Source organism: Setaria italica, chromosome IV (assembly GCF_000263155.2).
Source record: "Setaria italica strain Yugu1 chromosome IV, Setaria_italica_v2.0, whole genome shotgun sequence".
NCBI lineage: Eukaryota > Viridiplantae > Streptophyta > Magnoliopsida > Poales > Poaceae > Setaria > Setaria italica.
The window spans coordinates 9,626,691-9,651,019 of NC_028453.1; the positions used below are offsets into that span (position 1 = coordinate 9,626,691).

At 49.0% G+C, this 24,329-nt stretch overlaps 2 protein-coding genes across 2 annotated transcripts; one reads left to right on the forward strand and one right to left on the reverse strand.

Annotated features, from left to right (window-relative positions):
* The first annotated feature begins 19,589 nt into the window (after window positions 1–19,589).
* Window positions 19,590–20,308, forward strand: LOC101755681. The gene has a single exon (XM_004965052.3). It carries the CDS (start codon window positions 19,779–19,781, stop codon window positions 20,046–20,048), a length of 270 nt encoding a protein of 89 aa, XP_004965109.1. The 5' UTR covers window positions 19,590–19,778; the 3' UTR covers window positions 20,049–20,308.
* Window positions 20,309–20,958: 650 nt separating this feature from the next.
* On the reverse strand, window positions 20,959–24,030 carry LOC101756080 (protein NRT1/ PTR FAMILY 5.8). The gene is made up of 4 exons (XM_004965053.4): window positions 23,838–24,030; window positions 23,483–23,700; window positions 22,112–22,626; window positions 20,959–22,011 (listed from the first exon to the last, which is right to left on the reverse strand). Exons 1-4 carry the CDS (start codon window positions 23,896–23,898, stop codon window positions 21,228–21,230), a joined length of 1,578 nt encoding a protein of 525 aa, XP_004965110.1. The 5' UTR covers window positions 23,899–24,030; the 3' UTR covers window positions 20,959–21,227.
* Between the last annotated feature and the right edge of the window lie 299 nt (window positions 24,031–24,329).

The following is a 24,329-nucleotide window of genomic DNA, read 5'->3' on the forward strand; positions in this document are numbered from 1 at the left end:
TTAGCCGAGCACCATGCCGAGCTAGATGCTATCCATGCCTTGGAAATGCAGCTGGATGAGCAAATGGCCCCGGAGGAGGAGGAAGACCCCGTGGAGGTAGAGGGAATCTCCAGTATGGACATTGAAGATGGCGACGCCCCTTCTCCAACGCATAGTGTTTCATCAGTAGGCAACCTGGATGACTTTTAGGTTGAAGGCTGTAGACGATGGTCTTTTATTGTACTCCTCGGCAACCTATAATTTTGGATAGTGATGTAATAGGTTGGCCTTGAGTTGAGTACTCCTTCTGTATTAAGAGACCAGCAATGAAATGATCTTGGTGAAATCAGTTCCTGTTTTTCCTTCACTCTTGACTCAACTTTTGACCCTTTGGGACACGCCTTGGATGCCAAAGTTGTGTGAGAGTTTGTGCTGTGACCGCACGCCAGGTTTCCGTTCTGTGGGTTTGTCCAAAATTTGGCCGACCCCGGGTCATGAGGTCGGATGTGCCCGACCCCTCGCGGTAGGTCTCCACCTCGCCCGGCCCCTTGTTGCAAGGCTCCATTTCGCCCGACCCGGGCACTAAAGGTCGGACATAGTGGAACCCCCGAGATAATGTTTTGACTCGCCCGAGGTTGTGTGCAGACCAGTCGATGAGAACGCGGATCTTGTGGACCCTACTGAGTATGGATCAAAACACTTTTCCGATCGGTTAGCAAAGTAAAGTGACTGTGCAGAACCGAGTTAGTTGCTAACTAGGATGGCAAGGAGAGGTGTTCACCTCCTTAATAAAGATATGTTGTTGTGTTGCACTATCGGCAAGAGTTGCATTTAAGGATTCAACACATACGTTCCCGCATGATTGGACTACTTCTGGGATTATGGAACTAATGGAACGTTAACTCTTGCAGATGGCGCACCGCACCCGATCCGACTCTGTGCCCAGTGGTAGTGAGCAAGGCAAGATCTTCCCCTGCCCCCGCCTTCACTGGAGGCGATCTTAGCGGCTCGAACCGAGCTGCTGAGGCATATTGCCCAAGGGCAACAGCAGCAGCCCCATGGGAGAAGGGCTCAGCAGCAGCCTCATGTTGCTCGCTATGAGGATTTCTTGGGGACGCAACCCCCTTTGTTCTAGAAGACACAAGACCCGCTCAACACCGACATCTGGATTCGTGTCATCGAATCCAAGTTCTCCCTCCTCACCGCCCATTGCCTGGAGGAGAACAAGGCTCGGTTCGTCGTGCAAAAACTATGTGGTTCTGCCCTCCTTTGGTGGGATCACTACCATGCCATGCAGCCGACCGACCACGTCGTCAGCTGTGAGGAGTTTAAGACAGCGTTCAGGGGCCATCATATCCCTGAAGGTCTCCTGGAGCGTAAACTCAACGAGTTCCTGGCCCTTACCCAGGGAAGTCGTGATGTCCTGCACTATGCGCAGGCTTTCAATGATCTGTGCCGGTATGCTGGATACCATGCGGACACAGATGAGAAGAAGCGGCACAGGTTCTGCAGAGGGCTAAGCCTAGAGCTCAGAGAGAGATTAAACCCGATAAGGGTGAATACATACAACGAGTTGGTCAACTTGGCCATCTCACAAGAGGACTGCATGAAGGCTCTATCAGCCGAGAGGAAGAGGAAGGCTCCAATGCTGATGCCCAGCCCACCTGCACAGTGATTCAGAATGGTTCCCCCACAGGCGCCCAGCCGACCCCAGCAGTCAGGAAGATGGGTTGCCCGACCCCCACCAGCGGCAGCACTTCGTTTTCCGGGATTTCAACCTCAGGCACCGCGGCCGACCCTACCGCCGCCACCGCGCCCTGCAAATGGTAACCGCTGCTTCACCTGTGGTAATGTGGGGCATTTCGCCAAGGACTGCCCCAGGAATCAGAATCAGCGCCCAGGGCAGAGCAATGCGATGCTCAATAAAGGGAAGAAGCCCAAGATGCAAGTTCGCCAAGGTCGGCTGAACTTCACCAACGCAGCAAAGCTTCCTGAAGGTGCACTGATAATGACGGGTACCTTTCTTATCCACAGTCGTTCAGCTTTGATTTTGTTTGACTCAGGAGCCTCACATAGTTTTATTGGAAGAAAGACTAGTGACAAATATGGGTTAAAGGAATGCCAAACAAGAGGGTCTTTTAGGATATCCACCCTGGGTGGGGTAATCACATCTGATAGGATGAGTGTCAATGTGCTATCCAGCTAGGCCGAACCCTTTTTTAAAGAGAATCTTGTTATCCTCGATCTAGAGGGGATTGATGTCATCCTAGGAATGGATTGGATGACTAGGCACCAGGTTGTGCTAGATATCCCAGCCCGAGCTATCCATGTCAACTCACCCCACCAAGGCTCCTCTTGTTGGGATACGAGGTAGGCTACACTAGCGTAAATCAAAATTTCTACCGCGTATAACCAGGAAGAACTGCCGTACAAGGATCACGGGATTACCACTCGACGCACTACTGGTGCGGAAGATGTAGATACGCGTCGATGCAGTGAAGACGATCACGTAGTCGTACGTAGTCGATCAACGTAGTCGTACGTAGTCGATCACGTCACGTCCAGCAGCTCCCACGTGCAGCAAGATCGCCTCCGATGCCGCGGCTCGTCGTCGGCTTGTCGCGGCTCGTCGGCGGCTCGTCGATGGCTCGTCCAAGTGCTGCAGGCGCAACACCTCCAAGGTATCCACACATGCAGGGAGGAAGCGTCGCAAGCCGGACTGCTAGATCCGCGAGTTGCAACAGGCGAGGGCGTGGGAGGCGCGGCAGATGTGTTTCGCCAAAAGGTGTGAACCCTAGGGCGCCCCCACCCCTCTATTTATAGAGGTTCCTGATGGGCCTCTGGATCCGAGGCCCATTAGTACTCCTAAACCTAATCCAACTCGGATCAGATCCGAATTGGGCTTCCAGCCCCTTAAGTGTGTGACCCTATGGGTTCGGATACGTATAGACATGGCCCGAGTACTCCTACTCGGCCCAATAGTCGGTAGCGGCCTCTAGCAAGATGTGCCAACTCCTATACGCACACGAAGATGATATCAGATGAACCATCACAACATAATATACATGTTATTCCCTTTGCCTCATGATATTTGGTCTAGCTTCAAGCTGACCGCTCTTTCTCGATCCTGTGATTCGGAATCCCTTTGTAGGTTAACTCTTAACCGTACGTAGCATGGCCATGCCTTTTCGGATCCGATCACTCGAGGGGCCCAGAGATATCATTCTCAATCAGAGAGGGGCAAATCCCATCTTGACTGACCATGTCTCATAGCATGCTTCTTGACAAACCCGAAAGCTACCTTTATAACTACCCTGTTACAGCGTAGCGTTTGATAGCCCCTAAGTAGGTCGATCCACATCTAGAATACATGCGACAATCTCAGGTCTAAGGACAAAGCGTATATGTTGTTTAAAGAGAGAACTACTTCTCGTGTTGGGTCAGTCCTAACACATGTCTCCACATGTGTCCACATTATTAGTTCAACATCTCCATATCCATGACTTGTGAAACATAGTCATCAACTAATACATGTGCTAGTCTAATATTCATGTGTGTCCTCACATGAACTCCGACTAGGGACAACTTTAGAATAACCATACAAGTAAAGAGTTTCACATACAATTCACATAATTGCAAATCAATTCAAGTAGCCTTGAATGGATATTCAATGAACACAATATACAAATCATGGATACAAATGGAATATCATCATCTCTATGATTGCCTCTAGGGCATACCTCCAACAGTCTCCCACTTGCAGTAGAGTCAATCTAGAAGGTACCTAATACCCATAGCTCTTACATGCGCATCATGCTTAGCCTGCGGGAGTGGTTTTGTCAACGGATCAGAAATGTTCAGATCCGTGTGTATTTTGCATATCTTGATCTCACCCCGGTTAACGAAGTCTCGAATGAGATGAAATCGCCGCATTACGTGTTTGTTCTTCTGGTGGTTCCTTGGCTCCTTTGCTTGCGCAATTGCCCCATTGTTATCACAGTAGAGATTCAATGGGCTGGACGCATTCGGGAACACACCAAGCTCAATGAGGAAATTCCTTATCCAAACACCTTCCTTCGCGGCTTCCGAAGCCGCGATGTACTCGGCTTCTGTCGTAGAATCGGCCACCGTCTCCTGCTTGGAACTCTTCCAACTAACAGCACCACCATTTAGCGTGAACACAAATCCTGATTGTGACTTTGAATCATCTCTGTCGGTTTGGAAACTAGCATCGGTGTAACCTGTTACAACGAGCTCCTCCTGACCTCCATAGACGAGGAACATATCTTTAGTCCTTCTCAAGTACTTAAGAATGTTTTTCACCGCTGTCCAGTGACTCTCACCTGGATCAGATTGGTGTCTGCTTGTCATACTTAGCGCATATGAAACATCTGGGCGAGTACTTATCATTGCATACATGATAGATCCAATAGCCGAGGCATATGGCACTCTACTCATGCGATCCCGCTCATCAGCAGTCGAAGGACACTGAGTCTTGCTGAGATGTATGCCATGTGACATAGGCAAGAACCCTTTCTTTGCCTCTTCCATGCTGAACCGCTTCAACACTTTGTCAATATAAGTATCTTGGCTCAAACCTATAAGCCTTCTCAATCTATCTCTATAGATCTTAATGCCCAGAATATATGCTGCTTCCCCTAAGTCCTTCATCGAAAAACTATTTTTCAGTGAAGTCTTTACGGACTCAAGCATAAGAATGTTATTTCCAATCAGTAATATGTCATCCACATATAAGATTAGAAATACTACAGAGCTCCCACTAACCTTCTTGTAAACACAAGACTCTTCTTCGTTCTTGGTGAAGTCAAACCCTTTGACCACTTCATCAAAACGAATGTTCCAACTCCTAGATGCTTGCTTCAATCCATAAATGGATCTCTGAAGCTTGCATACCTTTCCAGCATTTTTCGAATCGACAAAACCCTCGGGCTGTATCATATACACGTCCTCAGCTAGGTTTCCATTCAGGAAAGCTGTCTTGACATCCATCTGCCATATCTCATAATCGAAATATGCAGCTATAGCTAGAATAATCCGAATGGACTTAAGCATCACTACGGGCGAGAAGGTCTCGTCGTAGTCAACTCCTTGAACTTGTCGAAAACCTTTTGCGACAAGTCGTGCTTTATAGATGTGAACATTTCCATCCATGTCCTTTTTCTTCTTATAGATCCACTTGCACTCTATGGCTTTAACACCATCAGGCGGGTCAACCAAGTTCCAAACTTGATTGTCTCCCATGGACTCTATTTCGGATTGCATGGCACTCTGCCATTTTTCGGAGTCTGGGTCCATCATTGCTACTGCATATGTCGCAGGCTCATCATTGTCCAACAATAATATTTCCCGCATTTCGCGGAGCCTTGCCGACCTTCGTGGTTGTGGCGGTGCTTCTCTTGCCATGGGTATCTCAACTTGTTCTGCTACGTTAGCATCACTCATTGATTCTTGCCCGATCGGCTCATCTTGAACTTCTTCAAGATGCACTGTCTTTCCACTCTTTTCTCCTTTGAGAAACTCTTTCTCTAGGAAAACCCCGTTCCGAGCGACAAACACTTTGCCTTCTGATCGGTTGTAGAAATAATATCCCAAAGTTTCCTTTGGATATCCCACGAAAATGCACTTATCCGACTTGGGTGTGATCTTGTCCGACTGAAGTCGCTTGACAAACACTTCACATCCCCAAATCTTTAGAAAAGACAAACTAGGAACCTTTCCAGTCCATATCTCATATGGTGTCTTAACTACAGATTTAGATGGTACCCTATTAAGTGTGAAAGCTGCTGTTTCTAGAGCGTATCCCCAAAATGACAACGATAGGTCCGACTGGCTCATCATTGATCGAACCATGTCTAACAAAGTTCGATTACGTTGCTCGGACACACCGTTTCTTTGAGGTGTTCCAGGTGGCGTAAGTTGTGGAACAATTCCGCAACTCTTTAGACGATTGCTAAACTCGTGGCTCAAATACTCGCCTCCACGATCAGATCGTAAGGCCTTAATTTTCTTGCCACGCTGATTTTCAACTTCATTCTGAAATTCCTTGAACTTTTCAAAGGTTTCAGACTTGTACCTCATCAAGTAGACATAGCCATATCTACTAAAATCATCAGTGAAAGTTATGAAGTATTGGAATCCTCCTCTAGCCGTCGTGCTCATTGGTCCGCATACATCACTATGTACGAGTTCCAACAAGTCTACTGCTCTCTCAGGAAATCCTGTGAATGGCGTCTTGGTCATCTTGCCTAGCAAGCAAGCCTCGCATGTCTCGTATGATTCAAAATCAAACGAAGTTAGAAGTCCATCAGAATGGAGCTTCTTCATGCGCTTTTCACTTATATGACCCAAACGACAATACCACAAGTAGGTAGGACTCAAATCATTAGGCCGAGGCCTTTTAGCACTTACATTACAGACAGGTGAACCATCAAGATTTAAAACAAATAATCCATTCACAATGGGTGCAAAAGCCATAAACATATTATTCTTAGAAATCACACAACCATTATTTTCACTCGCAAATGAATAACCATCCTTCATCAAGCATGAAGGAGACAAAATGTTTCGACTTAAACTAGGAACAAAATAACAATTATTCAACTCCATAATAAATCCTGACGGGAGGTGGAGTTGCATCGTCCCGACGGTCAAAGCAGCAACTCTTGCATTATTGCCCACGCGGAAATCAACTTCTCCTCTTTCCACGCTTCTACTTCTTATCATTCCCTGCATCGAATTGCAAATATGAGCAACCGATCCGGTATCAAATACTCAAGAATTAATAACTGTATCAGCGAGAAATATGTTGTCTATAACATTAACAACAAGCGTACCTGAGGTAGAAATACTCTTACTTCCGCCATTCTTCAAGGAAGCTAGGTACTGCTTGCAGTTTCTCTTCCAGTGACCAAGTTCATGACAGTAAAAGCACTCTTTGTCTGGAGCAGGTCCAGGTCCAGCTTTAACCTTGGGCGGTGGGTTTGGCTTGGACGTTCCAGCCTTGCCCTTCTTCTTCCAAGAATTGCCCTTCTTCTTAAAGCTGGGCTTGTTCTGTATCGCCATCACATGGCTGGTACTAGCGCTTTTCTTGATGTCAGCCTCTGCTGTCTTGAGCATACCACACAGCTCATTCAGACCCTTCTCCGTCCCATGCATATGGTAGTTCGAGATGAAGTTCCCATAGCTAGGCGGAAGAGACGAAAGAATGAAATCAGTGGCCAACTCTTGGCCTAGTGGGAAGCCTAGCTTCTCCAACCGTTGAGTGTAACCAACCATCTTGATTACGTGTGGTCCTACTGCTGCGCCTTCTGCTAGCTTGCTCTCAACAAAGGCCTTAGACACATTGAACCTTTCAGTCCTGGCCTGTGTTTGGAACATGTCTCTAAGCGCCACGATCATATCGTGCGCCTCATGGTTTGTTTCGAACTGCATCTGCAGCTCGGGTTCCATGCAAGCAAGCATAAGGCAGCTTACTTCGAGGTTAGCATCACATGCTTTCTTGTAAGCATTCTTAGCAGCAGCGGGTGCATCATCAGCAGGTTCTTCTGGTAGTGGGTTGTCTAGAACATCTTCCTTTTTCTCAGCCCTGAGAACAATTCTCAGGTTACGGATCCAATCCGAGTAGTTTGTTCCATTCAACTTGTCCTTCTCAAGGACCGAACGTAAAGCAAACGATGTGGTGGTGTTGCTAGGTGCCATTTAATCTACAACAAAAGTAATGCAAAATACACTAAGACAAACGTATCCTTGATAGAGCAAATTACATTAAACTATTTTAACAGAATCTACTCCCACTAAAATCAATATCCCTCTATTGAAACTTAGTGATTCAGGATCCACAACTAACAAGTCTACTAGTGAGCTTTAGCATCACCGCTAGCAAACGAGGTAGATCGGTAAGCAACTTTTGCTAATCATATCACATATGACTCCTGTTGTTGGGTGACATCTCTATGTCTCGGCGCCCAACCTTTATACCCCAAGGTCCTTAACCGTTAAGATAACCTTGTTAAGCAAACCAACCCTTATGCGTGTAAGTGTCCGACACAAACCCGTCTAGTCAAGGAAAACTAGTGGCACCCTAATTTCATAGACCCACCACTAATTGTACAAGACATGGGACGGTGCAAGTTTTAGTTGGGAGGGCATACTAACTTAAAATTTGCGAGGGATCGTTCTACTTCTAACATCACAGCATGCATAAAGTAAAACATAAACAGAATAGCATTCACACAGCTTGTGACACAGTATGGCCCGTTTTCATATGGTGATCTCCATCTCCATAGAACTTGTTCACCATGGTGATCTCCATCTCCATGTTCCATGTGCGCCATCCTCCTGGTGATGAGTCCTCCAAGAACTAGAGCATGCTATTACGCCTAATAGCTAGTAAAGAATCTAGTAATGAAGATTACATAGTTGCTTGGATCATCACAGATTGGTACGCAGACCATTAAATACAATAAAGTGACAACACATCTGGCTCCTGCCGTGTTGCCGTACGCGCGACACGCAGGTCACGAATGAGTTATACACATGCATCACATACACAAGGGGGCCATACTGATCACAAGATACATACATACATCCTGCAAAAGAGAGTTAGGCGTCCTAACGTTCCAAACTTCGGAGGCCCGAAACTCCATCTTCCAAGCCGAATTTGGGAAATCTAATTTCGCCGAAAACGGCGAAGCGGTTGAAATTCATGTGTAACTTTTTCTATAGATCAATTTTCGTATAAAAATCGCCCCGATCCGAGATCGTACCGAAAAGTTACGGCTGATTTACCGAAGCATACGCATATGGCAAAATTCCGACCCCGGCAGTAGATCCCATCTACTATTGCACATCTAATGCGCCTGGCGTATGACCCTGGATCTCGATTCGACCAATCATATTGATCTTCGCTCACTGCAACTGGATTTACGTGTATCACTTAACTCCGATGGCGGAAACCGACCGGTAGGAGTATGTCGTTACACTACCATTGCAGCAAGGGCACGAAATCAGGACATAGATCAAACAGAGAACTCGCATATCTCCATATGCACACATCCCGAATCAAAAACTAAGCAGCTACGGCTCTGATACCACTGTTGGGATACGAGGTAGGCTACACTAGCGTAAATCAAAATTTCTACCGCGTATAACCAGCAAGAACTGCCGTATAAGGATCACGGGATTACCACTCGACGCACTACTGGTGCGGAAGATGTAGATATGCGTCGATGCAGTGAAGACGATCACGTAGTCGTACGTAGTCGATCAACGTAGTCGTACGTAGTCGATCACGTCACGTCCAGCAGCTCCCACGTGCAGCAAGATCGCCTCCGATGCCGCGGCTCGTCGTCGGCTCGTCGATGGCTCGTCCAAGTGCTGCAGGCGCAACACCTCCAAGGTATCCACACGTGCAGGGAGGAAGCGTCGCAAGCCGGACTGCTAGATCCGCGAGTTGCAACAGGTGAGGGCGTGGGAGGCACGGCAGATGTGTTTCGCCAAAAGGTGTGAACCCTAGGGCGCCCCCACCCCTCTATTTATAGAGGTTCCTGATGGGCCTCTGGATCCGAGGCCCATTAGTACTCCTAAACCTAATCCAACTCGGATCATATCCGAATTGGGCTTCCAGCCCCTTAAGTGTGTGACCCTATGGGTTCGGATACGTATAGACATGGCCCGAGTACTCCTACTCGGCCCAATAGTCGGTAGCGGCCTCTAGCAAGACGTGCCAACTCCTATACGCACACGAAAATCATATCAGACGAACCATCACAACATAATATACATGTTATTCCCTTTGCCTCACGATATTTGGTCTAGCTTCAAGCCGACCGCTCTTTCTCGATCCTGTGATTCGGAATCCCTTTGTAGGTTACCTCTTAACCGTACGTAGCATGGCCATGCATTTTCGGATCCGATCACTCGAGGGGCCCAGAGATATCACTCTCAATCAGAGAGGGGCAAATCCCATCTTGACTGACCATGTCTCATAGCATGCTTCTTGACAAACCCGAAAGCTACCTTTATAACTACCCTGTTACGGCGTAGCGTTTGATAGCCCCTAAGTAGGTCGATCCACATCTAGAATACATGCGACAATCTCAGGTCTAAGGACAAAGCGTATATGTTGTTTAAAGAGAGAACTACTTCTCGTGTTGGGTCAGTCCTAACACATGTCTCCACATGTGTCCACATTATTAGTTCAACATCTCCATGTCCATGACTTGTGAAACATAGTCATCAACTAATACATGTGCTAGTCTAATATTCATGTGTGTCCTCACATGAACTCCGACTAGGGACAACTTTAGAATAACCATACAAGTAAAGAGTTTCACATACAATTCACATAATTGCAAATCAATTCAAGTAGCCTTTAATGGATATTCAATGAACACAATATACAAATCATGGATACAAATGGAATATCATCGTCTCTATGATTGCCTCTAGGGCATACCTCCAACACCTCTGTTGTCCAATTGCCTTGCCGAGAAGATGTGAATTCTTGTGCGTATCCTGCAGTTGAGACCCAACTGGAGGACATCCCTGTAGTCTGTGAGTACCCCGACGTGTTTCCCGATATTTTACCAGGCATGCCGCCCGATAGAGATGTGGAGTTTTCCATAGAGTTGATCCCCGTCACAGCCCCTATCTCCAAAAGACCGTATCGGATGCCACCCGCCGAGTTGGCTGAGTTAAAAATCTAACTCTATGAGTTGTTGGCGAAAGGCTTTATCCGACCCAGCACTTCACCCTAGGGTTCCCCAGCCCTGTTTGTGAAGAACAAGGATGTGAGTCTAGGCATGTGTGTGGACTACCGACCCCTCAATGTAGTGACTATCAAGAACAAGTATCCCCTTCCCCACGTTGATGTTCTGTTTGATCAATTAGCAGGAGCTAGAGTATTTTCCAAGATTGATCTTCGCTCCGGCTATCACCAAATCAAGATCCGACCCTATGACATCCCCAAAACTGCCTTCTCCACAAGATATGGACTCTACGAGTACCTGGTTATGTCTTTTGGACTAACCAATGCGTCCACTTACTTCATGTATCTCATGAATTCGGTGTTCATGCTCGAGCTGGACAATTTCGTCGTGGTGTTCATTGATGATATCCTGGTGTACTCGAAGAACGAAGAAGAACATGTTGATCATCTTCATGTGGTTCTTCAACGATTGAGGGATCATCAGCTTTATGCCAAATTCTCCAAGTGTGAATTCTGGTTAGAGAGTGTCAAGTTCTTGGGACACACGATCTCTCGAAATGGCATAGCAGTTGACCCCAGCAAGGTACAGGAGGTCATGGACTGGAAGCCACCCACTTCAGTTCATCAGATCCGAAGTTTCCTTGGTCTAGTGGGCTATTATTGGCGTTTCATCCTAGATTTCTCCAAGATAGCTAAGCCGATGACTGAGCTGCTGAAGAAGGAAGTTAAGTTTATGTGGAGCAACAAATGTGAAGAAGTCTTCCACACCTTGAAATAATTGTTGACTTCTGCCCCCGTTTTAGCTCAACTCGACCCTTCTAGGCCGTTTGACGTATACTGTGATGCCTCTGGCACTGGACTTGGGTGTGTTCTTATGCAAGACAACCGAGTCATTGCCTATGCCTCACGGGCGTTGCGACCTCATGAGCTAAACTACCCGACCCATGATCTTGAGTTAGCAACAGTGATTCACGCCCTAAAAATATGGAGACACTATCTAATGAGCACCCACTGCAACATCTACACTGATCACAAGAGCCTCAAGTACATCTTCACTCAAGACAACCTCAACATGCACCAAAGAAGATGGTTGGAGTTGATTAAGGATTATGATTTGGAAGTACATTATCACCCCGGCAAGGCCAACATGGTAGCAGACGCTCTCAGCCGCAAGGCCTATTGCAATTGCTTGTCGGCAACCAACTTCACAGAGACCCTATGTCATGAGATGGGAAAACTTAGTTTGGAAATGGTTTCCCATGAACCCTCGGTCATATCTCCCTTGAGTCTGCTTTAGAGGACCGAATTGGGATGGCACAGTTGGAGGACGAGAAAATATAGAGAATTAAAAGGAAGATTTCATGGAAGGATGAAGGGTATAAGCATTTCCGACAGGATGTGAATGGAAGAGTGTATTATGGGAACCGACTTGTTGTCCCATCCAACCCCAGTCTTAAGAAGCAACTCCTAGATGAAGCCCATCTCTCCAAGTTCTCAATCCATCCTGGCAGCAATAAAATATATCATGATCTCCGTCAAACTTTTTGGTGGAGTGGAATGAAGCCAGAAATTGCACGCTATGTCTCGGAATGTGACACCTGCCAACGTGTCAAGCCTAGCCATTTGAAGGTAGCAGGTACCCTACAACCGCTACCTATCCCATCCTGGAAATGGGAAGACATCAGCATGGATTTCATTGTTGGACTGCCCCCTACATCTCAGCGACATGACTCCATTTGTGTTATAGTGGACCGCCTTACCAAGTCTGCCCACTTTCTTCCTGTTCACACCACCTACCCGGCCAAGAATAATGCAGAGTTGTATCTTGACCGCATTGTTTCTCTGCACGGTGTGCCTAGGATGATGATATCTGATCGAGGTGTTCAGTTTGTAGCGTGTTTTTGGGAACAGCTACAAGCATCACTTGGCACCAAGCTCATTCGTAGCTTGACCTATCATCCCCAAACCGATGGTCAGACCGAAAAAATAAATCAGATCCTTGAAGACATGCTACGAGCTTGTGTCATCCACTATGACAAGAATTGGGATAAGTGCTTAGCATTGGCAGAGTTCTCCTATAACAATAGCTACCAGATCAGTTTGAAGATGGCACCGTTTGAAGCCTTATATGGTCGGAGGTGTCGAACACCATTGAATTGGTCACAAGTTGGAGAAAGACAAACCTATAGCCCTGATCTAGTAGTATAAGCCGAAGAGCAAGTTAAGATAATTCAAGCAAATCTTAAGGCAGCCCAATCTCGACAGAAGAGTTACTCCGACAAGAGGAGGAGACCCCTGCAGTTTGACATTGGTGATTACGTATATCTTCAAGTCTCCCCGACCAAAGGAGTGCAACGGTTTAGAGTAAAAGGAAAATTGGCTCCCCGTTACATTGGCCCTTATGAGATTGTGGAAATTTGCGGACCCGTTGCTTACCGGATCCAACTACCCGAGCAGCTCTCAGCCATTCATGATGTTTTCTATGTCTCCCAACTGAAGAAATGTCTCCAAGTCCCAACTGAGATCTTGGAATAGGAGCAACTTCAAATCGAGCCCGACCTGACCTATGCTGAGTACCTGGCCAAAGTTCTCGACCATAAGGAGAGGCGCACCCGACGACAAGTGGTGAAAATGTACAAGATCCTATGGAATAACCACACGGAGGATGAAGCAACATGGGAAACAGAGGAGTATCTGAACAAACACTTCAGAGGCTTTCTTTTCAGCCAAGGAGGTAAGAACCGCACCCCCACTGGTTGTCCTTACACCCGAATCTCGGGGGTAGGCTGTAACGACTCAGGTTCATTAGCCGAGTTAATCTTAAGACAAGTTCCCAAATCTGCAGTTCTAATCAGCCCCGACCCTTGAAACCCAACAACCCGCTGTTTCTCTCTAAATCCCGAAAGCCAGTGTTCCTCCAAACTTTGGAACTGTGGGGGAGCCAGAGTCTAGAAGTTGGACCCACAACCAGATCCCAGGGATCTCTCGGGTCAAGCGCGCCAGAGCAAGCGTGCGCCCTACTTCAGAGTCTCTCTGCCACGTGGCTTAACCTCCCTGACGAGCCCCACCTCGCCCAGTCGCCGGCCACGACTAGACGGATCAGCACGTCACCCTCCCAATCGTGCGCAGAAGCGCCCTGCAGACTCTCTGCCTCGCCTCGTCTCGCTCGCAACCTCGCCGGCCGTGCCAGGCGCCCTGTCGCTGCTGCGACCAGAGATTGGCCGCTGCTATGTCAGACCGCCTCGCCTCCCGCGCTCATCATCTCACCCGAATCCCCGGCCGCGCGCCCCGATACCTTCCGGCTTTTCTGCCGCCCCCTAAGTTGCACTGCCCACGCGTGCGCCCCACGACGATGCCGCCTTCGCCAACCACAGATCCAGCAGTGACAACTCCTTTTCCCGCCTTGCCAGTAGCGTGCCCCGGCAAAGCCGCTGGTCTGCGCCTGCTAGCGTCACCCTTTGACCTGTCATCTCGCCTGCAGTGCCCCTTCCTTCCTTCCTGCCACATGCTAGCCGCGTCGCCACCCCCAATCCGCCGCTTGATGCGACCAGACCCGCGCTCGCCCTCACCAATCTTTCTCTCCAGCAAAACCGCACCTGCATAAGCTCTGTCTTTAGTGCCCAATGATCGAAGATCCTATCCCCGAAGCTCCGCTTCGCCGGCCAATGGAGACGTCGCCCAATCGCCGCCAAGGCAGAGCACTCCATCCTTTTCAACCCGATCTTTGCGCTGCCTGGACTCCCTCTTTTTTCGCACAGCTATAAAAGGGAGTACCAGAGCCTCTACAGGAGTTCCCTTTGCCATCGTTGCCTTGCCGCATCTTCGTTTGTTTCGTGCTCAAGCACTGCCACCTAAGCTCTTGAGGTACTCTCCTCTCCGCTCAACACCCGCCTTTCCCAACCCACCAGCCGCTTGTTTTCTCCGCATGGTGCTAGAGCTTACTTGTGTCAACAAGAAGCACCGCCGCCGTCGGAGCACCGCCGGACCTCGCCGCCGCCCAAGCCTTAGCACCTTTCATCGCTCCGCCTGAGCCTGTTCTTTCCCGACCCCAAGACTTCACCAGTAGGCATAAAGGTAAGCTGCTGACCCCTTTCCGGTTTGCCCGACCCCTTCCCAGTTCACCCAACCCCTTTTTCCATCTCGCTCGACCCTGTCTGTTTCGCTCGACCCTTGTCCGCCTCGCCCGAGGACTCGGCTGTATCTTATTCTTTAACCCGAGGGTATCTGTGTAAAATTTTGGGGACTTCTCTGTGTTAAGTCTCAGGACCCTGGTATAGTTATTTCTTAGGTCTGAGGGTCAGATCATAAGTTTCTCCCAATCCGACCCTTTTGTCTTGTTCTCTATCAACTGAAGCTTGGAATTCCACACTTTTCCTGTAGCTTTGCCATAAGTTTGTAAACTAAAGCTTGCAAGTGTTGTTGAAATAACCGTCTAAGTGTTAACCCCTACATTTGCATTCGTGTAGAACTAAATCTCGTCGACGGCACATACGAGCTGCATCCGGTGCTAGAAGACGGAGCAGTAGCAGAGCCGCCGACTGCAGGAGCTGAAGCAGAACTCGCAGAGGACCAGTTTGCCTCCACCCCGCTCGAAGGCAAGCCCAGGAGCATGACCCCAATTTTCTAAACTTGCACATGCCTTTCTTCGTTTGTATGTGAATTTACGTTATAGGAGTTGTTTGAAACCATAGATGCATGACTTAGTTCCCTTGATCTGAACACTAGTTTAAGTCCGAGTAGTTGCATTGCTTAATAGAACTCGGTAAAAGTCGAGTGATTTCCTGTCACTCGCGAGTTGTAGGAGTTGGTTGTTCTCCTTCTGGTTACAACTATAAGGACGGTGGACGGGGCAGGGCCTGGTGAACTCTTTTGGTGGTCGGTGGATCGCCCCGTCTGTCTATATGAAGTTGCTTAAGGTCGGAAAGTGTTGGTGTTCGTGATCAAGTGTTTGAAGGTACTAATCTCATACCTAGTATGGGATGAGAAAGCCTATTATCTGATTGAACTAGGGCGTGGCTTATACCCCTGCTGTCCCTAGAATGAGGTTCCCATGGTGCATCATGTGGGTGCAAGTGCGGTCACAGTACGACAAGAGGTCGGGACTGTGGAGCATGGGATGCCAAGGGAAGTTTGGACTTGACACGTGCTTGGAATTGATGGGGACGGCCGACACAGGAAGCAACCCTTTGTGGTGCGCGGATGTCGTGAGATTAGGTTCACTATGCATGGTTAAGAAACTCGAATCGATTTGTCTGCCTCTCACAGTTTGAGACTGCTTGATCGCTATGCTACACTGAGTAAAGATGGAACATGATGATGATATGAACTCGATGCTTGTTCTATACAGTGTTGTTGGAAACTATGTTTGTTTTGCATAAGTTGCCAATGTAGACTGGTTAATGAACTTAGAATCTGAGCTAAAATATTGAAAGTAAGGACCCACTGTAGTCGCTTTTGGCAAAACAAACCCCTCAGCCAGAGAGCCTTGCATGTCTAGATGTTGGTGGAGTAGTTTCCCCACTAGTCGGTTAAGTCTTGTTGAGCTTAGTAGCTCAGCCTTTCTTGTGGCATATCTTTTAGGTGAAGTTGAAGCTTCTGAGTTTGCTGCTGTTGGCACTTGGCCGCCCCAGCTTCCTCCTGGGTGGACGGTCGAGTGGGATCCCTCCTCGAACGGCGAGAAAAGGGATCACTGATGTCCTGATCGCCCTCATCAGGGACATCCGACCCCGGCGCTAGCTTTCGCTATTTTATCTTTCCGCTGTTTTTGAATCTTGTAAAACTCTGAATTTCGAACCAGTGTTGAAATAAATTGTTAAACTTGTTTAACTTGGTTGATATGTTGTATTCTCTTGAACCACTCACCTTCGTGTGAGCTATGCTAACTCGGTCCTGTCTAAGTGGTTTATCGGATGAAATCCGACGGATCGTCGAGTTAACTTGATTAAAGCATGAGATTCGCGTGTTAGGCGATTTAACCGTGCTTTAGATAAGTTAATCCGAGTTGTTCCTCCACAGACACGTTCCACGGCCAGCTGGGGTAAGTGCGTCTTCAGAAGCGTCATGACATTCTTGGTGCACTCCACGACGGTCTCCTTCATCAAGGTCTTCAGCCGACTTTGCGCATTCTTCGACTTGACCACGAACCAAGCTAAGTCATATATTTAATTAAATATTTTACGGTTCCAGTATATCTCCATATGCCTCAATTCTCCTATGTCTCTGTGACTTTCACAGACCATTCTAGTCACATCTCCGACTGCTTATACAGCCTGGTCTGTCCACTACACAGCAGTTGGGACTGCGCCCTATGAGTGCCCAGCGCACGCTCTCACTTTCCCACACAGTTCTGACTGTTTTGCGGCTTGTTCATCTCTCTTACCGGTTGCTAAAGTACTCGGATAGCACACGCTTTAATCCATGAAACCTCGACTTATCTTGTGATGCCCCATCTACAAGGTCGAGATCCGCTCTCAGGGGGCTGCTGGCTAAGCAAGTCTAGGTTCTTAAATGTAACTGGCTAACTACCTGAGGAAGGAAATTGCATGGCCTCCAAGAGTAGGATGCGCAAGAATTTACTTCAACGTCAAATAAAACTCTGAGTTATTCAATTATTAAATGCTCTACGTTATGCTACATAATCTTTGTATTGTCCTTTTATAGCTTCGAAACTACTCGGCACGTCTCCTGTTGTCCAACCGACCTCTCTAGCTCGGGGCAGGAGGCGACTCGGCGCGCCTCCCGTTGCCCGGCTGACCTCTTTGGCTCGGGGAGGCAGGCAACTCGGTGTGCTTCCGTGGCTCAGCCGGTTCCCACGCTCGGGGGCTGGGCGCTATAATGACTCGGCGTGCCTCCCGTTGCCTGGCCGACCACTCTAGCTCGGGGTGGAGGTGACTCAACGTGCCTCCCATTGCCCGGCCGACCTCTCGGGGCATCCGTCAAGTTCCTGTTCGACTCCACATCGCTCGGGGCTTGAGGGATAAGGGTACCCACAGGTCCCCATCGATAAGGATACTGGTCGGCCCTAACAAGTGAGCCCACCCAACCATGCCGTGCGGGCCAAGGCATGAAGCGTGGAGCACAAGCCAAGAGGCCGGGCGAATGGATTCAGCCCGGATATCATGGGATACTTGTTGTAAACCGACTCAGATTGCTTTGCATGTAACAACCGATTAGAATTAGATCCTATCCGATTGTAACCCTAGGTCGTTAGCGGCGGCCAGGGGCGCCCCCTGAAAGGTAACTCATCCCACCTCACGTTAACTCTTCGCACTTGTGATCAACAATACAATCCACTAGAACACAGGACGTTGGGTATTACTTTCCGGAGGTCCGAACCTGTCCAAACCTTGCGCCCCTATGTTACCATTTGAGTTCTTGTCTTGCGATCTCCCCTGCCTACAAATCTACCACCTGGGTAACCCCTGGTGGACTGCCGGTCACTAAATCCGACACCTTTTGAACAAAATTTAACTAAATCTTCATCTCTTTTCTTGGCAAAGTGCGCGTATGAACATACTATGCATGAGTCGCAAAAACAAAGAACAGCATGAATATTTATTTAATTATTTTATGTGTATGAATGTGCTGCACCTAAGTTCTTTGTGCGGGCTTGTTTGGTTTTCGCCGTCGTGCGGCTTAGGCCTTGTTTACTTCCCTCCAAACTCCCAACTTTGACACTGTGCAAAAAGAAGATTCCCCATCACATCAAACTTGCGGTACATGCATGGAGTACTAAATGTAGACGAAATCAAAAACTAATTGCACAGTTTTGTTGTACTTTGCGAGACGAATCTTTTGAGCCTAATTAGTCAATATTTGAACAATAATTCACAAATACAAACGAAACGCTACAGTGTCGCATTTATAGTAAAATGCCAATTTGGTACCTCCCAACTTTGGAAGTAAACAAGGGATTAATTAGCCAGGCGCTAAAAGATTGGAGAAGGAATCACGTGCCCTCGTCTCGCCCTCGCGCGGGCTTAAAAATCAGCTACTGGCTGCCGCAGGCGTGCCAACGATTGGCTACAAACCAAACGCGCTGCGCCAGTTGAGTCAACGATTGATATTTTAGTCAGGCGCACGGAGGCCATATAACAAATGAGCCCTATATCCTGCATGGATTTTTACCAAAACTTGGCTCGTGTTATTTTCTTGCAAAGGTGTAAAATGAAAATATGAATGGGTAGCTGTTGTGTGACAGCACCTAGCAGAAAGTGAGTGAAATCCTTCCCTACATTTCCTTTCACGTTTTTCCTAAAAAGATCAGTTCCGAGCGGCACGTCACACGCTCTCAGAGATCCATGGTTCACCAACAGATATGAACCGCACACCCTTGAGAATGATCAGTTCATCTGCCCACCTTTTTGGTTACGCACAGTAGATGATTGCGAAACGACCGCCATGTGCTTTCGGTTGGTCGACTCGCTACGCTGTCCGGCCACCGACCACCGTCCGCTGGCGTCGTCGGCCGCAAATCGAATCTCTTCTCCCTTTCCCGAATTTGAAAAAGATAATGTGCGTAAAAACGCGAGCGGAGTCTTCCGGCCAATCCTATTCCTCCCGTCCCGTCGCAATCCTATTCCTCCCTTCACCCTTCTCAGCCGCCTTGAGCGTCCCTGACACGCGGGCCCCCGTCTCTCTCCGGCCCCACGCGTCTGTGCCAGCGCTGTCGGAAGTTTCCCTCCCCGCGCGCCGCCAGCGCTGCGTGGTCAGCGCGTCCAACCCCATTCCGTCTCGTCACCGCCAGCTCCAAAAGTCGCGGCGGACACGCTTCTAGAACGCGTCGTCGCGTACCCGCATCATGCGTGAGGCCACATGACCGCGGCCTCACGAACGCACGGTCACCTCCGTGCGTCCTCGCCGCCCCTAGATTTCCTCCCCTGAGCTGTCGATGACGGCGACACGTGGCTCTCCGTAGCCCTGCGGCTATATAAATCCACCCCCGGAGCCGGACGCCGAGAGAGCGAATCCACCACCCTTTCCTTCGTTCGCGAGGCAGAGTTTTTGTCTCGCGCCGCGCAGCTCGTGATCTCGTCTTGTGTTCCTGAGTTTTCTTGGGTGGGCGGCAGTCATGCAGCGGAGCAACTCGTTCGGGACGTCGTGGGCGGACCAGTGGGACTACGGCGGCGACGCGAGCCCGAGGGCGCCGCGCGACAGCGGCCACGCGGGGAAGGCCGGCGGCGGCGGGGGCGTGGGGGAGAAGACCAAGGCGGCCGCGGCGACCGGGCTCAGGAAGGTGAAGGAGGGCACGGCGCACGGGTTCCAGTGGATCAAGGACAAGTGCCAGAAAAAGAGCACCGGCGGCAAGAAGCAGCAGGGATCCGAGGTCGCGGGGTACTGACGCGACCACCTGATCAGATCACCGTGGTTCGGCGTCGACATGCTGCCGCCGTTGATCGCTGCGTCGCAGCGTTTCCCAGCGGCGGCATGTTAGAGAAGATTTTATTGGTAGGCTGCTGCTTGCTAGTATAGGTGTGTGCATAGGTTCGGTGATCTTGCTTCTGTCGCTGTTCTGCTGGTTACAGAATTTGGTCATGTTTTACCTTTTCCGATGTATATAAAAGGATTCTTTTTTTCCTTCTTCGTGTTTGATTGTTGTCTTGGATTTCTGCTTGGTTCTGATTGTATTATTCGAGGGCTTAATTTGCTGCTCTGCTTTGGGTCCGGATTTTCAACCATGACGACTTTGTTCGGCTACTTCGTTTAAGGCAACAGACGAACAGATGTGCGTGCAGTAGTATGTTCAAGATACTACAAGGGCCTTAAGCCCAAAGAAATCCATTAAAAACAAGCCTAGTGGGAATTACTTGGGGGCAATCATCTGATAAGACCTTCACTGAGCTGTTTTGCCCCAAGAGAAATAAGAGCACATTCTTTCTTGAACACTTGTTCCCATCTTCTCAAAAACAGAACACCTGATAACTTATTCTTGAGGACACCCGAATCGCTTGAACTCCTGTGTTTCCAAACGGTTCTTTGGGAAACCTGCTGCATATTGAATTCCATAATCCTATATTTCCAAGAGGCCTTGTTTCAGAAAGTTTGTTAAGGCCATGTGGGGGATTGATAATTTTCCTGTAGGGGCTGTAGTGCTTCCTGCCAAATTCCTTTCAAATTAAAACAGTACATGTATACCAAAATAAAATCTACTATAAAGTCTTGAAACAAAAGGGCCTAAACCATTTCACATTAAATTATGCTGCTTTACGCGTTGCAACTACTACCACGTGATCCATATGAGACATGTCACATGTGTAGACTATTCCTTCATTAAAATGTGAAAAAGAGTATATTTAACATGTTTATGGACCTCCATTTGCTCTGAGCCTCTGACAAACCATAAGGAGACAAGGCTATGCACAATTGCCTCACACAACACTACAACAGAACACACCTGAAGTCCTGAACTACACAGCTCACTCTGAAGTCTGAAAACAAAACACACCTGATTATCTGAAACTATCCCTGAAGCCACCGTTAAAGAAACATCAAGTCGTTCTAGTTCCTGCTCCACCAGATCCTACTTCCCTGATGCGTTTTTGCCACTGTAGAACTTGCACAAGTGCGTGAAGATCAGAAAGCTGATGAAGCACAGGAAAGCCAAGAACCAGTAGTAGTTATCGAGGTGCGCCTCCCGGGCATCGTCGGAGAACCACCCCCGTGAGTTACCGGGCCTCGCCGTGGCCATCTCGAGCGCGGTGATCAGGAACGCGCCGAGGAATCCCCCGACGCCGAAGACGCTGAGGTAGAGCCCGATGCCGATGGTCCTCATGGACGCCGGCACCTGCGTGTAGAAGAACTCCTGCATCCCCACCACCGTGAACACGTCCGAGACGCCCAGCAGGACGTACTGCGGCAGCAGCCAGAAGATCTTCAGCCGGGCGCTGGCGTTGGCCACGCGGAGCCGCCACGACTCGACGAGCGCGGCGGTGACCATGGCGACGACGGAGAGCACCATGCCGACGCCGATCCGCTGGAACACCGTGATCCCCTCGGTGCCCCGGGTGACGGCGTTGAACAGCGGGATGATCACCCGGTCGTACATGGGCACGAGCAGGATGATGGAGATCGTGATCGAGCTCTGGAGCATCGCCGGCGGGACCACGAAGGCACCGAGCTTGTGGTCCATCAGCATGCCCTGCTTCGTGAAGAACGTCATCGGCTGCTGGAAGATCACAGCGAAGATAAGCAGGATCGCCCAGATCGGCAGGAGGCCGAGGATGACCCTCGCCACGCTAGGCGCGGCCTCGCCCAGGGCCTCCTTCGCTTCGGCCGGTTCAGTTTTCAGTGGCTTCTCCTGCAACCTGCAACGTTCCAGATATTGCACGATTATATTACCAGTGCCGTACTTCTGCAAGAAATATTTCCTATTTCCTATGATAACAAGATCGAACAATCACATACTCTAGCTCAGAAATGGCATCTCCATTGTCGTCTTTAGATGGCAGGCTGATCTTCCGACTTGGGATGATCGACTTGAAGACCTTGAAGATTTTATTCTGAGACGGCTTACTGCTGGTGCTGGCACCCTTGGGCTGAGTCTGCCTGTAGAGAGGTGTGCAGCAGAAGAAGGCCGCGACGGAGAGGGCCATGACCCCTGTGGGGATGGCGAAGCCGAGCACCCAGCCGAAGTTGTCCTGGACGTAGGACATGGTGGAGTTCCCCAGCAGGCTGCCGCTGCACAGGCCGAAGTACCACCAGTTGAAGAACATGCCCTTCACCTTGCCCTTCTCCTCCGCCGTCATGCCCGGCTCGGCGTCGTCGTCGTCGTCCCCGATGCCGAGCTGGTCGGCGCCGAAGGCTTGCAGTGTGGGTTGGTACCCACCTTGCCCGATCGCCATCAGGTAGAGCGGGAGGAACAGCGTGGAGCGTGGCATCCGTTTGCGTAGCAGTGCCCACGCCGTGATAGCTGACATACCCTGTGTAAGGAGCAGGATCAGTTGAAACTGAAAAATAGCTAGTAGTTTACTTAAGCTATTTTTTAAAATGAAAAAAGACACTTAGTTCACGATAGTATTTTTTATTTGCAAGGAATGCGCAATAATGTTAATGTTGCCATGTGCTGAATTTGTTTTCTTGGTCATTTTTAAACGTTGAAACAGTGGAATGCCTGGTCCTTTTGTTTGTATGTCATACTGTTGCACTGAAATGTTCTTTGTATTACTCTGTTGTCTTGTCTCTGTCCTTAACCATCAGAAACTACACTAAATATCTGTATTTGCAAATTGCAATAGAACCGGGTTTTGAAGTAATTTTAGATGTAAAATACCAACAGAGTTAATATTGTCATGTCATTCAACTCTTTTTTATTTTGAATGAAAAAATCCACTTGGTTTACAGCAATGTTAATATTGTCAAGTGAAGAAATAGTGAAATGCCTGGTCTGCTGTCTATGTCCTGCATCATCTGAAACTACACCAATATCTGTATTTTCTGCAATAGCTCAATTTTTGACGTGTGTACATTGCGTTTTGTCCCGTCTCTCGAGCATGTATGTTGCCTGACTACAATTACAATGTTTAGGATCTTTTTTAGATTATAAAGAATTTGCTCATATTGATCCCAGAACGACAAGGTTCAGAAATGGACTTGCTGATTCTCAATTCATATTAAATTGCTTTTTGGTACCAGAATAAGCCAACTAATGTCATACCAAACAACAAGCAACGCTAGAACAGGATCAGTAACCAGACTCTGTCTCTCTGAGCCTGAAGCTTCGCTGGCCGGCATCAAAGATCGCAGAGGAGATTAATTAGCAGAGCACGGTCGACTTACCAGGACGTAGAGCAAGGAGGAGACGGCGATGGTGGAGTATCTGTCCCAGTACGAGTCGGCCAGGATGGCGCTGAAGAGCGGCAGCATGAAGCTGACCCCTGTCCAGGCGACGACGCTCTTGGCCGCCGCCGCCGTGCTCATCCCCACGACGCCGGTGAGGTACGTCACCAGGTTCGACCCCACCCCCTTGTTCGCGAACCTCTCCACGCCCGCCATCACTGCCACATCAGTACATCACAATCGCACATCTCGTCAGCGGCGTCTACTTAATCGACCAACATGCTCACCCACGAATCGCCATTGCTTCAAGAACATGGAAAAAGACAGAGGCAGAGTGGAGCCCGCATCATATTACCTATGATCAGGACGCACGGCCGGCTCAGCGCCACCTTCGCCGACGACCCATTCTCCGACATCGCGCCGCCGCGGCGAACAGGGCTGACACTGACGCTTCGCTCGTCTTCTGCTGCGGACCACGTACTTATAGCCTCCAGTGGACTCCAACGAGCCAATGCAAGACGACGGGCGACGACGGCAGCAGACACGCCACCTCCTTTCTTCTCACCACACCACTATTACACATCACGCACTCAGTGCCATAAAACCAATGCAAAAGCTATGAATGGGACGACGACGACGTACGACAGTCCAGGCTACGTTTCTACGGCCGGGCCGGGCCGGCGAGGAAGTGGAATCCACCGCTGCCAACACAATGCTACGTTTCTACAACCGGAACCTGGCCTCTCCTGCTGGCTTTTTTCTGGAAAAAAAAAAGAAAGGGGTTCCAGTGCTCAGGAGGATGGAGGTGGCCCCTTGCGTGGCGATGGTGGCTTCTCCACAGGACGGG